General features: G+C 40.4%; 1 protein-coding gene across 1 annotated transcript; it reads left to right on the top strand.

The window, feature by feature from the left end:
- Positions 1 to 560: 560 nt before the first annotated feature.
- npm1b (nucleophosmin 1b) lies at positions 561 to 13,251 on the top strand. Its single transcript, XM_070913517.1, has 11 exons — positions 561 to 634; positions 953 to 1,035; positions 1,939 to 2,058; positions 2,393 to 2,486; positions 2,837 to 2,928; positions 3,050 to 3,108; positions 3,289 to 3,361; positions 7,382 to 7,480; positions 11,348 to 11,443; positions 11,535 to 11,609; positions 12,818 to 13,251. Exons 1-11 carry the CDS (start codon positions 586 to 588, stop codon positions 12,869 to 12,871), a joined length of 894 nt encoding a protein of 297 aa, XP_070769618.1. The 5' UTR covers positions 561 to 585; the 3' UTR covers positions 12,872 to 13,251.
- Positions 13,252 to 13,953: the final 702 nt, after the last annotated feature.

The raw sequence follows: 13,953 nt of genomic DNA, 5'->3' as shown, positions 1-13,953 counted from the left end.
TCACTGTCCAAAGGCCTCTTTTATTTAGTCCAAACAGCACATTAAGCGATGGACATAAGGGAGAATATCCCAATCTTAATATAAAAGCTGTAATGCTTATTTGATGAAGGCATTACGAAATAGGAAGTTACAAGCAGCTGTATAAAGACCTTACAGATAATCAGGAAATTGGCGGTCGTCCAAAGAACACCTTTATATGCTTATAATTATATACTTGATAATCAAACATGTGAAAGTTATTTGCCTTCTCTGCTGCCATCTTGTTGTCTGCCTCGATGAGCCTAATAATACTATAATATTAAGCCTCTGTTGTAAGATGATGCATAACCTCAGACTGTTATATTGTTTATATAATAGCCGTTTTCATGTTTGCAGTAGGGTATTTACTTGTAGGATGACCTCAATCTATATTACGACAGCTCCATCTAGTGTTCATCCATTGGAACGTTACGTTTCATATGTCCCGCCCAGTCTTCAATTCTATTGGCTCAAATGTTTTAAACGTCCGTCACGTTCTGCTTAGCCATTGGCGCGGCGACGTGTCCGTCACACCAGTTTACGGAAGCGTAACCACCCACTACAAAGATGGAGGACGATATCTCAGATTTGAGCAGACCACAAATGTACTTGTTTGGTGAGCTCGCTTATTCTGACAAACCTAATATTTTTCGGCCCCACAATCAGTTTTACCGCCATGTTATCATGCACAAATAGCCATTTAACATTTTTAGCTGTAGAAAGTTAGCTAAATAGCTGGCTAACCTGCCTGCCCCTACTCGCGCCAATTCAGCTCTTTTGTTAGCTAGGTCGAGCAAGGCATGGAGATGCATAAGTTAGCTATAGCAAAGAGTAAATCCCTGGCATCTCAAACTATTTGATGCATTTGTGTGTATTGTTTAAGATAAGTGCCAACATGAGGTTAATTACACGTTACGCGTATCATTTCCCATAGGTTGTACCCTCAAGTCGGACAAACGGGAGTTCAAAGTTGACGTAGACGACGATGATACGGAGCAACAGCTGTCACTCAAAGCAGTAAGGAAGCCGCCTTCCATTGCATGTAGAATAACTGTTCCTGGTGATCAATGCGGCTGTAACGCATGTCTCAAGGGGAGAGTTCATGAGGGTTAAATATATGTATTTGCAGTTTGTTTATACGGAGTGATTGGGGCAAACGGTAGTGTACTTAGCCCTACTTTTTTTGAACACCTGCCTCTGTCAATCAGTTTGCTTTACTGGTATGAAACATAAAGACATACGACAAGGAAAACAAATGTCATTAATATACAAATAACTACTACAAGAGAAGAACTATCAACAGTGAACATTAAAGGAATTCATCACACATCCAGTGTATCCTATGTTCATGTGTTATGCTCACATAAGATTCACATCCAGTCTAATTGTCAACATACAGGTCAGGTCCAAATCAATATATGTGTTCATTTCATACATTACATCACATGTATAGTTCATTAAAGACATGTATGTTGGCACATTATTTGGTATCTGTCTGTCTTTCCTTGTGGCAGCAGGTATTCTTGTCTTTCCGTGATAGAAAATAAAAATTTTCAATACTAGGCAGGGACATAAGATTTGGGAAAGATTTTTCAAAGTTTTGATAGAATAATTTGATATTTTGGACACATACAGAGTTAATGAGTCTTTATTTTGATGGCCTGGTGACAGTGGTTCACATATGTTTTGGGGGTTTCCATGATTTCCTATAAAGCCTGTTTCAATCAAAACCTACTAAATTGTTGTTCATTACATTTTACTGCATAGCCATTATAGCTGCTGCTAATTATTATTTTGTATTTATTCATTTAGTATTGTTATGTTAATCAATAAATGTGCAGTATGTCTAATGTAGGTTAGCCTGATGATGCCAAGACATGAAGGTGGTGTCGTACAGAGTCCGTTGTGCTGCTTTTCCAGGTGTGTCTGGGAGCCGAGGCCGAGGATAAGTTCCACATGGTGGAAGTCGAGGGCGTCACTTATGATGGAAAATCAACCAAAGTGCCATTGGTTGTCCTGAAACCGTCCGTCCTGCCCTCTGTGAGTGAACGCCATAACTGGCAACATTTTATATTTAAGGGGCTACTCAATGGTATATAAGTAAAGAAAAGGCGTGTCTATCAGGTGATATGTATCATTTATAATGTGTAGTTTTGTAATTTTCTTTTTTTGAACTAGTAAAAGTATAATAGCCCTCAGCCTCTTTCATGCTCAATAAAATAACAAGAACTAAAAAGTAAACCTCATTAATTTCATGGAGCACACAGAAACCAGTAGTGAAGAACATGAATGCAAATACTGCATTCAATTGGAGGATGCAAATAGTATATTAACAATTATTAAATTGTTTATTTTGATGTTCTTTCTTGTCCAGATGAGTTTAGGTGGATTTGAGATCACACCTCCGGTTACCTTCCGTCTGCAGTCTGGCTCTGGACCAGTTCACATCAGTGGGCAGCACTTTGTTAGTGAGTATTAAGGAAACTGCTGCTATTGCCCTTTCTTCTTTTAGAATTACAGACACACACATTTAAAATATGACTCATTTTACAGTTCACCACATCACTGAAACGAAGTGCTTACCTGCTCCACACTATGTCAATCATCTCCACCTTCCTTGACAGTGAAGTTGATGGTGCCTCTTTTTACAGACCCATAAAAAATAAAAGGCCCATCATATTTCTTCAGACTTTCTTTTAGAGTGAACTTTTTCCTTTCAGACTTCCTTATTTGCAGTTTGTTTTGGTGGGAAAGGACAAATGAATAACTGGAAAACAGAAAAACAGTGCTAGTTCCACTAACAGTGTTTGCTTTGTAGGCGTGAAGGATTCAGAGGATGAAGAAGAGGAGAACAACACGTCACCGGTGAAGCGGCCTGCAAGCCTGATGTCAGGGAAGAAGCCTCCATTGGTACTTACCTCAGTGTATTCTTTGAATTCAGAGCTGCCTTTAACTCTGAAGGAAAATGATCCCATAGAAAGTGTTTTAACCTTTGTAAAAATAATGAAAGGATGATTCATTTTCCTTGTAGAAAAAACTTAAGATGGATTCTGATGATGATGAAGACGACAGCGATGAGGATGATGATGAGTATGTTTTCCTATTAAGAATTTTTCCAGTTACTGTACGTGCCTTAAAAAAACTTTTAGTCAGGAATAATAGGAAGAATCCTTTTATTCACCGAATTTCATTTCTAGCATTTGTGTAGAGACAACTGTCATATTGCTTTTTACCTGAGTTGACGTTTATTTCCCCTCTTCCTTTTTGTAGTGATGATGAAGATGACGACAGTGATGAAAATGATATGAAGCCTCAGAAGAATGTCGGAAAAGAGCTCAAAAAAGTAAGCCTGGTCTGTTCTATGTTCCTTTTATAAATAATATTGAAATTTGGTTGTACCTGTAAATAAACGTTGACAGTCGCTGCAGGATACTGTAGAGCAGAGGTTTTCACTCTGAGGCACACCACCTCACTTTCCAAGGATATCTTTATCTGATTGCGATGTCTATCTGAATAAATGTCTATCTGAATAAATATGAGTGGAAATCATAGATAAAAAGACAAGTGTTTGGATGTTGGATTTTAAGATTTGTGTGGTTTTTTTTTAAGCTATCTGCAGTGTTTAATCTTATCTCCTTCGTTGCATCATTTCCATCACTATTCATACCAAACTAAATGTCCTGGTCAATGTAGGTTACCAAACGTTAATTTGTACAGTAGATTACATTAGTTTGGAGTGTTTCCAGCCCCCTGTTGTCCACCAGGTGTCAGGGTAGCCAAGCGCTTGCCCTCAGTTTTTTTGTGCGAAAGGAATTTCTCTGTGTTGTTGCAGTCAGCTCGCCCCCCCCTTTTTGATTCTACCACATCATTTAAACTCCCACAGACTGTATCCTATAGTAGCATTTCATTTCAGCAGGCCCTTCCCATTCCTGTACTCACTGACCGTCCAGCTTTATGTATGAGACAAACCATGGAACTTTTTCATCCTGTTCGCTCATGTACCCACCTGTTTTCCATGAGTAAAACACAGGGTCTGTGTGGCGTAATGATTGGATTTCTCCTCTGTAATCTGCTTGAATTCTCACTGTCTCACCAACAAGACGGCACTATGTTATCCTATACATACACACACACAGGCATGCATGCACGCACGCACACACACACACACACACACACACACACACTCTCAAAGGTATATATACACACTGTACACTGTACACATATGTGTAAGTACACATGCATACTTGCAAAACTGCACACAGTCTGCAAACAATAACGATACATATCTACAGTACATATGCAGAGAAGCACACGCTACATACAATTTCAGACACACACACCTACACACAGACACGCACGCACGCACCAGTTATGGGAAACATCTTCCCCCATTTTTCTGTAACACTGCATATCTTTGTCCCTCTGTCATCCCACTGTTAATATGATTGCTCCTTTTTATCGTCTCTCATGCCATTTCAGCTTTGCACCTGGCCTTTGCCTTTGAACACTTGTTTTGCGTGTTACCACAATCATTTGCAAGTGTGTGGGTGCATGTGTGTATCTGCCTCATTTGTACGTCGGTGTCTGTTTGTGATTTCTTTTTTTTTTTTTTAAACACGCTATCCCAGTCTGTGCCAGGCAAAAGATCAAAGCAGGGCAGATGCGCATACCTGCGACATGAGCGCCGATCCTTGCCTCAGGGTTAGATGACAGCTGAGCATTTCTGTCACTTGTTGATTTATTCTGTTGTCTTCTCCTCCAAGTCCTCCACCTCCTGCACCCCACACCCCTCCCCTCAATGACCTTAATCCTTTTCTTCACCCTTCTTGTCTTTTGCTCCATACCTGTCCATTCTTTAGTAATGAAAGCACAAAACTCTAGAAAGTAGGGCTGGGACCAATTATTTCTTTTTGACTGCTAACTCAGCAATAAGTCAATGTATTTATATATAGCAATGTATATAGCACGACAATTTTTTGGTATCAAATCAAACCTCACCCCTACTGTCCTAAGCAAAATGTGTCCGCAGCATTGTGTATGGAAAGTTGGCATCAAATGTTTGATCAGATTCTTAATCTAGTTTACTTTGACATGTAAATCTTACAGCATCATCATCAGACAATTATCATGTTTTCGGCAACAGAGCAGCCTGGCAGTGCCAGTTTTGGCATTGAAAGCAAAACAACAAAATGCTAAGAAAAGGAAATCGATTAGTCCAATTGTATTTAAGAAGACTCCTTTGTTCAGTCAAAAACTGGCAAAAAGACGTAGTTTGTCTTTCAAACAAGCACAGGGTGCTCTTACACTACAGAAACTTTGCCAGGAACACAGTGTTCTCTACGAGCTCTGGGACTTTACCTGCATTTCAATCAAAGAAATTTTGGCTTCTGGGCTACTTGTCTCTTTGTCTCCTAAAAGTCTTTGCTCCGGAGGTACGTAAGACCAGGAACTTGGAATTGGAGTTTGCAACGCTGAACATTTCAGACTGCTCCAAAACAAGCCTTAATGCATGGCATGGAGACTGTCATGTAGCTGACTTCCCAACTCTAAAAAAAAGAGCACAATAAAGATACGAAGTGGGATAATGTGAGAGAGTGAATGTTCGTTTCAATGTTGTTATCTGCTAAAGGAGTCAAATAAGATGATCTTCCCTACAGAGACAGGTAGAAACTTCTTTCCACTTCTAAACTTTTAATGTCTCCATCCAAACGTCACAAGAGCAACACAATTACTATCTTATCACAAACACAACTTCACTTTCTTGTTATAGTGGTGTTCTTCAATTGTGGTAGAAGCAAAGTGATTAAAAGCATTGGCGAAAGACTATTATAATAAACACAGAAATGATAGCGACAAAAGCCCAAAGAAATGATCACATCTCATGTAAAAAGTTAGTTATTCTCAATCAGGTCTACCAATCAGGTGCAGCTATGAAGGGTTTGAAGAAAGCACTATGTTTCTCTATTTGATTGAGTTCTGTCCTTCGCGTATTATTATTATCCTTCTGATTTGAAAAAAAAAAGAAGCTTTGCAACCAAACTGGAACAGCCTTACTGCATCTTGAATTACCAGGTATTGCTCTAGGAAATAACATGTGTAATTGGCTTTTAGCAGTTATGTCAACACAGGCAATTACACTTGTATCCCATTCCAAGGCGAAAACCAGTGATTGCAAGGAAAGGGTTGGTGCTCAGGAAATGCAGGTACTTGTCTCAGGCTATTACAAGGTAATTACACAGGTGACTGAAAGCAATGGAAACCTGACGGGAAGGCCTCCAGTGTGGAGAAGAACAATGACAGGTTATTGGGGTACTAAGTATCTGATCAGTGACAAATTACCAAGTATGTCTAGTGCTTCCTCTGTGATTTCATAAAGCGCTGGTGCTTGGAGATAATTTCAGTTTTGGTTGCATATCATCTCTGAATTGTTTGCAGTTTTGTTTTTAGTACAGCCTGCAGATGGACAAACCTTTAGTCTGAGATACTTCATGAGAATAAGCTATTGATTCATAACATTAGGACTGCCACTACTCATTTAGCCCGTAGAATGATGTTATGCTGTTATCCTTTTTGTTTTTTGCCTTGGGATGTACTTTGTCTTCTTGGGTTAAAATGCTTTTTAAAATAGTCTACACATGAACACCTCATGGCAAAAGACTCTGAAGAAAATTAACCACAATTGCAAGCACTTCTACAAATGTGGTTCACATTATGTTACATGCCAATTATAATTTGTCAGCTATAAAAGAGGTTTGGCAATTTGCGCTTTGATATGAAAGTTTTCAAAACAACATGACACAACTACCAGAGCCCTAAAGAGGCGAAGTTATTTTAATATCCAACATAATATATCAGGAGAAACAGTCTGAAAGTCACAAAAGGAGCCACTGTCACAGTTTGAAACTAACCAACAGGGACATGATAAATATGTACAGTATATAGGGGGCTGTCTAAACAACCAACAACAATCTAAACTCGGACTATTAAGCAGTGTTTGCAGATGTCATTCAGTTACTTCGAGGTTAGTCAGGGCACATTTTCATGAAGTGTTGATACGATTTTCAGCTGCTCGTAACTTCAGCATGGCGCCCCCCTCACTTTTGGTTTTGTTTCCTGTGATTAACTTGATGTATGATCAATTTACTATACATTTGCTGAGTGTGTGTTTGTTTGCTGAGAGAGTCTTTGCTTGTTTTCTTGGTATCTCTTTTTTTATATACACCTTTTACATGTTTTATGAGCATTTCAGTAAAGCAGACTGGTAAATTGAGCTGGTTAAAGCCCACGTTTCCTAAAAACATAGGGATGTCATACTGGGGATGTCTCATTTATGAATTTTGGTTGTGTTTATTTGCTTTCTCAGAGCCCAGCGTCTTCAGCAAAGAAACCCAACAAGACTCCGGTGAAACAAAACGGCCCTGCAGGAAAACCATCAGGATCAGCAGTCAAACCACAGATTAAGGTAGGAACGGCTGCATCACCTGTTCAGCTTTGTTTACTTGTGGTTGGCTTGTGGTTATTTAATTGATTGGTTGACAGCCATTATACCGCAGAAAAGGGGTCAGCCATTAGGTTCAACTAAGAGCCAGTTTATTCAGCACAGTTATAACAGGACGTTATCTGCCAGACTATAGTCAAAGCCAGAAACTCTATTTCTAATGAAATACATCAGGTCACTCTCAGTAATGTGCAAAAGAATTGTGCAGAATATGCAGAATGAAATTAACTCTCCACAGAAGAGAGAGCAACACATTTAAAACCTCCTTCTTCTTTGCAAATAGACATGGATCTCGCACTACCTACAGTATGTCTGAAGTTGAAATGTGATAAGGCCTTACACAAAGCAAAATGTGTTACACAAACAGAAAAAACCCTCTGCAAACAACTTCATCTTTTTGTGTTAAATTATTTGTGCTCAAGCCTGAGAAGACACAATGTATATATGAGAGTAATTAAAATAATTCACAATTAAAACCAAAAAAAGGGAAAAAAACTCTGGAGAGCCTCCCCATTCCACCGCCGAGGAATGTGATAAATGCACATTGCAATTAGCTCAACCTGATAGTTAATTTCTTGGATGGAATGTCTTGGACAGCCGCCTCTCAAAACCCAAAGCTTGAACTCTGCCTCTCTTTAAGCAAACACACCTGACCTCTAAACAGGTTTCCTGGGGCAAGGTTTAAACCCGTGACCCCTTGGCCTGACCCCGCCGTCTTGTGTTGCAGCCACCTTTGATGCCCCCCAACCCCCTGTAGCACACAAACACATCAGGGAATACGAATTGGCAAGTTTACAGATTTCACAAAGCATGTTAGATAAAAATGACTTGGACCAAAACTCAATTTAGATAAGGCATTGTGTGCATCTCACACACTCGCACACCTTGTACACATAACAACATTGTCATTTCGTGTCTGACGCCTTGAAAGAAAGCGGCATAATTTTGATCAGGTTAAACACTGAGCCGCGTGATTGCTAAATTCCTGAGGCGAGAAAGTGATTCCTCCCCAGGGCCGGAGCTCATGGTGAGTGGGTGAGTGCAGCTAATTCTGTAGTGGCCGTTGTCCAGACCCAACACAGTGGCTCTTGAAATGCTCTGGGGGATTGACCGATGGGCAGCTGAACTGCCGAAACCATCCCGCCAGTTTAACTTTCTGGCCCGTGGAGCTTCAACTGCCCCCATCCCCTCTCCACTTATGCACAACAACTGTTCCCTCTCTACAACCTTTTCACACCCCTCACTTCCTGGACACACCTTCTCCCAATTGCTCTCATTACCAGCGTTTGATGTCTGGTGCAGCTTGCGCTTCCAGATGCCCCTGAGGAGCGAGGAAGCGGGCGTGGATGTCTGTTTTTTTCTTTACTAAATGCAGGTGACTGGTCATTAGATTGGCTTGTCAGATCTGTTGCCAGTGCCGTGGTTCTCACCTCTCGCAGCCCAGCATGTAGCTGCACCTTCTTGCGTAACATGAGAACCAGCTAACTCGAGTTGTGCTGATCTGAAGTAACTTTGTCTTGCAGCTGGTGTCTTTTGATTGATGGGTTTGGAGAAGTCGATGCCTTTAAGCACACGTCACAGTCGTAAAGTTGTTAACCACTCCACTCAGGCTTATCCCAAAAGGGTGTGAGTCATTGTTTTGGCGACTGATTGACATGTGTTACAGCAGGTGCCTATCTTGTTAGTGCTTATTTACTTTTCCCGTGAGTGTAAGGATGTTGGCTTCTAACTATGACTCTGCCAATTGGACCTATGCATGAAAAATGTCGAAAAGCCCCAGCCCCTTTACTTACATTGCATATATTACTCACAGGGTTAGAGTCACAGTTCCCAGTGACCCGACGTTTTCCCTAGACAAGGGCCTCCAAGGCTCTCATTCCAACAAAAGGACAATTACCAACCCCAGACAGACGTGATGAGCAAAGGTGTCACAACCATGTGTTTGCACCGGATTGAAGACAAGCGATTGCATCAAATGATAGCATGCTTGTGATTAAGTTCCCTGTCTCGTGGCATCTGTAATCAGTGTCTGGCCCAGATGAAAAAGCTTGCTGGCTTTGTGTGTTTATCAGCTGTTTCAGGTCCACAGCTGTCCTTTGGAAGTAGAGAGCTGCCCATAAATAATAAATACGTAGTGCATTTGTCTGGCCAGGAGCCAGCAGCATATGTGCTCTTTTTTTTGTAGTGTGGTATGTGTGCGTCAAGGGTTTTTTCATTTTATACCTTTTGATCTGTGCTATAAAATGCAGATCTCTTGGGGACAGGGACAGATAATTGCATTTTTTTTTCAAACTACACAGATTTTATTTTCTCAAGATCATTCCACCTGTTTTTAACCATTTCAAGTCTTGGTCCCTGGTTTTGAAAGCCAGAAGTTGCTGAAGGTGTTTGAAGTATCGAGTAGTAACACATGACATTTATTGATTTCTTTTATCCGAAGAACCTTATCATTAGGGTCGGGTGGGGAGAACTAGCTCAGAATTTGAACCAGGTCCAAATGTTTAAGAAGTGGAAAATTGTTAACAAACCTGCCTTTTGATTCCACTTATTCTTTCCTGAATGTTTGATTATGTTATGTTCCAATCAGCTTGTGCATGGCAAGATATAGCATATTTATTTTTCTGTATTTGTTTATATTAATCAAAGCAAATCACACAATACTAGAAACCAGTGTTTATGACAGTGATTGGAACCACTAAGTAGAAATCTGAATAAAAAAATGATAATCAAAACAAATTACAACCAAACAAAAACGAACTTTTTTTTGAGAGCTGCTTTATACATGGCTTCTCTCTTTCTTTCAAATGTGTCTCTGGCTATCAATGAAACCCTGCAATTTCACTGGATTCCACAGTGGCTTAGCATGTAGGGACAAGCTCCGTGGCTTGTGTAACATGCAGTCACTGTGTGTGTGTGTGTGTGTGTGTGTGTGTGTATGTGTGTATGTGTGTATGTGTGTGTGTGTGTGTGTGTGTGTGTGTGTGTGTGTGTGTGTTGTTGTGTCACAGTCATACACTTCTAATTTAGGACCTCTGGGGCCTCGACTGTCCAGGTCTGGACACACCTGTGGGCCCAGTAGTTCAGTGCTCATGCTGCTCTCATCTTCACAAACACGGGGGACTTTTTGCGTGTTGAAATAACATCAATAATGTCACAATGATAAAAGAAAAGTCTGAATGACAAAGAAGGGCTGCTTATGACAATACTGTTTTACTCTTGACCATTCATAAGCGTTGAACAGAAAAAGTGTTGTCTTTTCTCGTGGAAGTCATTCATTTGATGTCATCTTTTATTGAGAAACAAGCACAAGAACATTAGTTGCACTTTGACCTTTTTTTCCGTCGTTGGGATTTACCACCAAGGGAAAAAGACATTTGACAAACAATCTCTATTACTCATTGGAGAGTCGGGTCTTGCCCTCTCCTGCTTGCAAACAATAAAAACATAATTTGTACCTGATGTAAATAAAGATGGTGTAATTAGGCTAGAATTTGTTGTCCTTTCTGATACTTTTATCTCCTTCCAGCTGGTTCCCCACGCCAAGCCTGTAAACACAGGCCCAGACAAAATGGGTCACGTAAGGGCTGTAGCCCAGACTGGCCTGATGGTCAACAAATGGATTTATCACCAATAAGTTAGAATTAGCAATTTTGTGTTGAGTTCAAATGAGAAACATAGAAAGATAAAAGGTAACAGCAAGAGCTGAACCTGAGTGAAAGATGAAATGTTTTGCCGCAATATGAAGTTATCTTGTTATCTACAACTCTATAAATCTCTCTTTATTGACATATCAATCAGTATTTCTTATCTAGCTGATATATATTTTTTAAGACACCCGCCCCAGGAAAAGACAAACCCCAGGCTGGCCCGTCTAAATCTCCCTCTCTGACTGAGATTAAGAGCAAGTTGTCAACGGCAGCTAAGGAGGTGAGCCTGTCATCCTCTTTTGCAAATTACCACTCTTAATTGAATGTCTGACACGCGGTTAAGCTGATGATTTAATGGCCTTTTTCATCAGGGAAAACCGCTACCGAAGACAGAGCAGAAGTTTGAGAATTTCGTGAGGAGTTCTTTCAAAATCTCAGACAAAAAAGTAAGTACTCATGAAAAATTTGTTATATTACGTATATGATGATTGCACGAGGTTTTGAGAGCCCTGATTACGAGACATCTGAGATTGGTCTTATGTTTATTTTTTTTAAGTCTTCAGTTTTTACATCACATGTACAATTTATATAAATGTCCTGCTTTTTTGCTTTTGCAATCTATGCATTTAGTGTCATAAACACTTTGGGGAGTCGTGAGGGTTCCTAGAAATATTCCAGTTGCTGGGTGTTTCAGCTTTAAGAGCTTTTTGCCATGATAGATACCCAGGAATGCATTATTGTTCCTCACACTGTCCTCATACCTTACACTGTCCATTATGCCTCAAACGTCTCTCCAGCACAGTGTGTTCTCTTTGAATTATATTCATTTTGTGTCAGCGGGCTCTTCCGAGATGGAATGGGAGTACACCTGCCAAGGGAAACTCTTTCTCAGTGATTTACTGGAGTGAGTGTCTTTTGTAGCCTTAATGAAGGGACTGGTGGTATGTGGATGGTACCAGTCTCTTTCACATTCAAGGCCTTTGACCAACCCAAAAAAGGGGTTTTTCTAAATGCAGGACTTAAATCTTTTCTAAAGCTGCTTGTCATTTCAGAAGAAAAACAACAGCCCCTGCACATTGTTTTGCAGAGCATGAATTAATCACCCAAAAACCTTTAGATTATCACCACCAACTGAAGGATTCTAGGCAGTGTGTCGGATAGTAAAGCTGCGTTCTCTGTATCAAAGCATCTGTAAGAAGGCGATCACTTGAAAGAGGCTATTTGAGCATTCATTTGTGATTGCATTGCACTGTTAAAAAGTCAACTGTACAGTTATGAGAGCAGGTGAAAGCTCTTTAGACCAGCACGAGGGCCGGTTGGACAAGGAAAAGAGTGGGGGTGGAGAGCTTGTTGATCCCAGTGTGTAGAAACATCTGTGGAAGTGCTTTGGTTTCATCAGCCAAGGCTGAGATCTGTCAGACCTGGAGCACCTAGTCATATACTCTGGTATGTATTGTTGCCCCCACCCAACCCCTCGTCGTTCCCCAACAGCCCCATCTAAACTCAGCGTTCCCACAGGCGAGACGCACAAAAGCAAGTTGTAGTAAAAGTGAGTCATGAGTCTCATGCTGTATAGCACTTCATTTGGATGATTAATAATTTCTTTCTTCTATTCTGTTGTCATCCCTCTCTCCCCTCTCCGTACCTTCCTCAGGTGGTCAAGGACCTCTGGAGTTTTGTACAAACTCTGAAGATTGAGAAGAATTAACAAACCTTGTACTTTGAGGCATTTGTACATTTTGCATCCTGCAAGACATTTAAAGGCACAGTCAGCGAGATTTCCTACTTGGCCTTATTATGTCATCAACTATGACTAGGAGTGACCAGAAGGACTTAAAATGGGTAAAGCCATTAATGATTCAGGTGTCATGTTTTGTTTTTGTTTTTTTTTAGATGCGAAGCACCTTCTGGAGCTAGTTCGTAATTCACTCACAAACTCGCTCATTCACGTTTAGCAGACTGCAGGTTTTCCACAAGGGGAAGCTGTCCTCTTCATCATATGCCACTCTGCACCACCTATAGGGAAGAAAAGTAATGTCACCACCAGGACCTGCAGATGACCATGTTGCTTTCCTACAGGAAAAAAATAGCTGCCTCAATTTTAACACGTGCGCCACCTGCAGGCAATAAATGTTGCACCTGCAGATTTTTATAGATGCAATAAATAACATATTTAAATTATTAGGTAACAACAAAGTTTATAATACAAGTATTCAGAGCCAAAGACCAGACAGAACCTAGTCAAGTTAGTCATTTTAATGGTCTCTTGGTCCCAAAAACAAAAAACAGCTATTTGTGAAGTTTGCAGCATTTTCAAATCCTACACACGAGGGCTCTTAGATGCAAAATACAAAATCTTCAAACAGTGGCTGTAAAAATGCAAGGAACTGCAGGTGGTGTAATTGTCAGATTACAGAAGCTATTCCCTTCCTTTCCTGTAGAAGTTGAGATCGGCATGCCTGTATCTTCACATATAGTTGCTGCTTGTTGCATTAGAACTGCAGGTGTGAAACTGCTGGTGCTGCAGCTCTGCAGCTTGATGATATTGGCTGAGGCTGGTTTCAGGTGCTTCGCATCTATGACACTGTGTGTCCTTGTTAAGTCAAAAATGCAATAGGAGATATTGCAGAATGTGCCTTTAAATATCTCTACTGTAAACTGAGATAAATCAGAGTCCCAATTTGTGTGAATTTGAGCAGTATATACAAGGATGGTTAAGCCAGCTGATACAGGGGGAGAGTGACAATATATTTTTTCTCCCAAGTGTTGTTTTGTTATTTTAGGTTCTGT

This window comes from Enoplosus armatus, chromosome 10 (genome assembly GCF_043641665.1).
Source record: "Enoplosus armatus isolate fEnoArm2 chromosome 10, fEnoArm2.hap1, whole genome shotgun sequence".
Classification (NCBI taxonomy): domain Eukaryota; kingdom Metazoa; phylum Chordata; class Actinopteri; order Centrarchiformes; family Enoplosidae; genus Enoplosus; species Enoplosus armatus.
This window is presented reverse-complemented; position numbering and strand designations above follow the sequence as displayed.

Excerpts from the sequence above, each read along its gene's own strand:
- npm1b (XM_070913517.1), top strand. The coding sequence starts at position 586 with ATGGAGGACGATATCTCAGATTTGAGCAGACCACAAATGTACTTGTTT. Across the intron at positions 3,109-3,288 it reads AGCGATGAGGATGATGATGA|TGATGATGAAGATGACGACA; the intron begins GTATGTTTTCCT and ends TCCTTTTTGTAG. Across the intron at positions 11,444-11,534 it reads TGTCAACGGCAGCTAAGGAG|GGAAAACCGCTACCGAAGAC; the intron begins GTGAGCCTGTCA and ends CTTTTTCATCAG.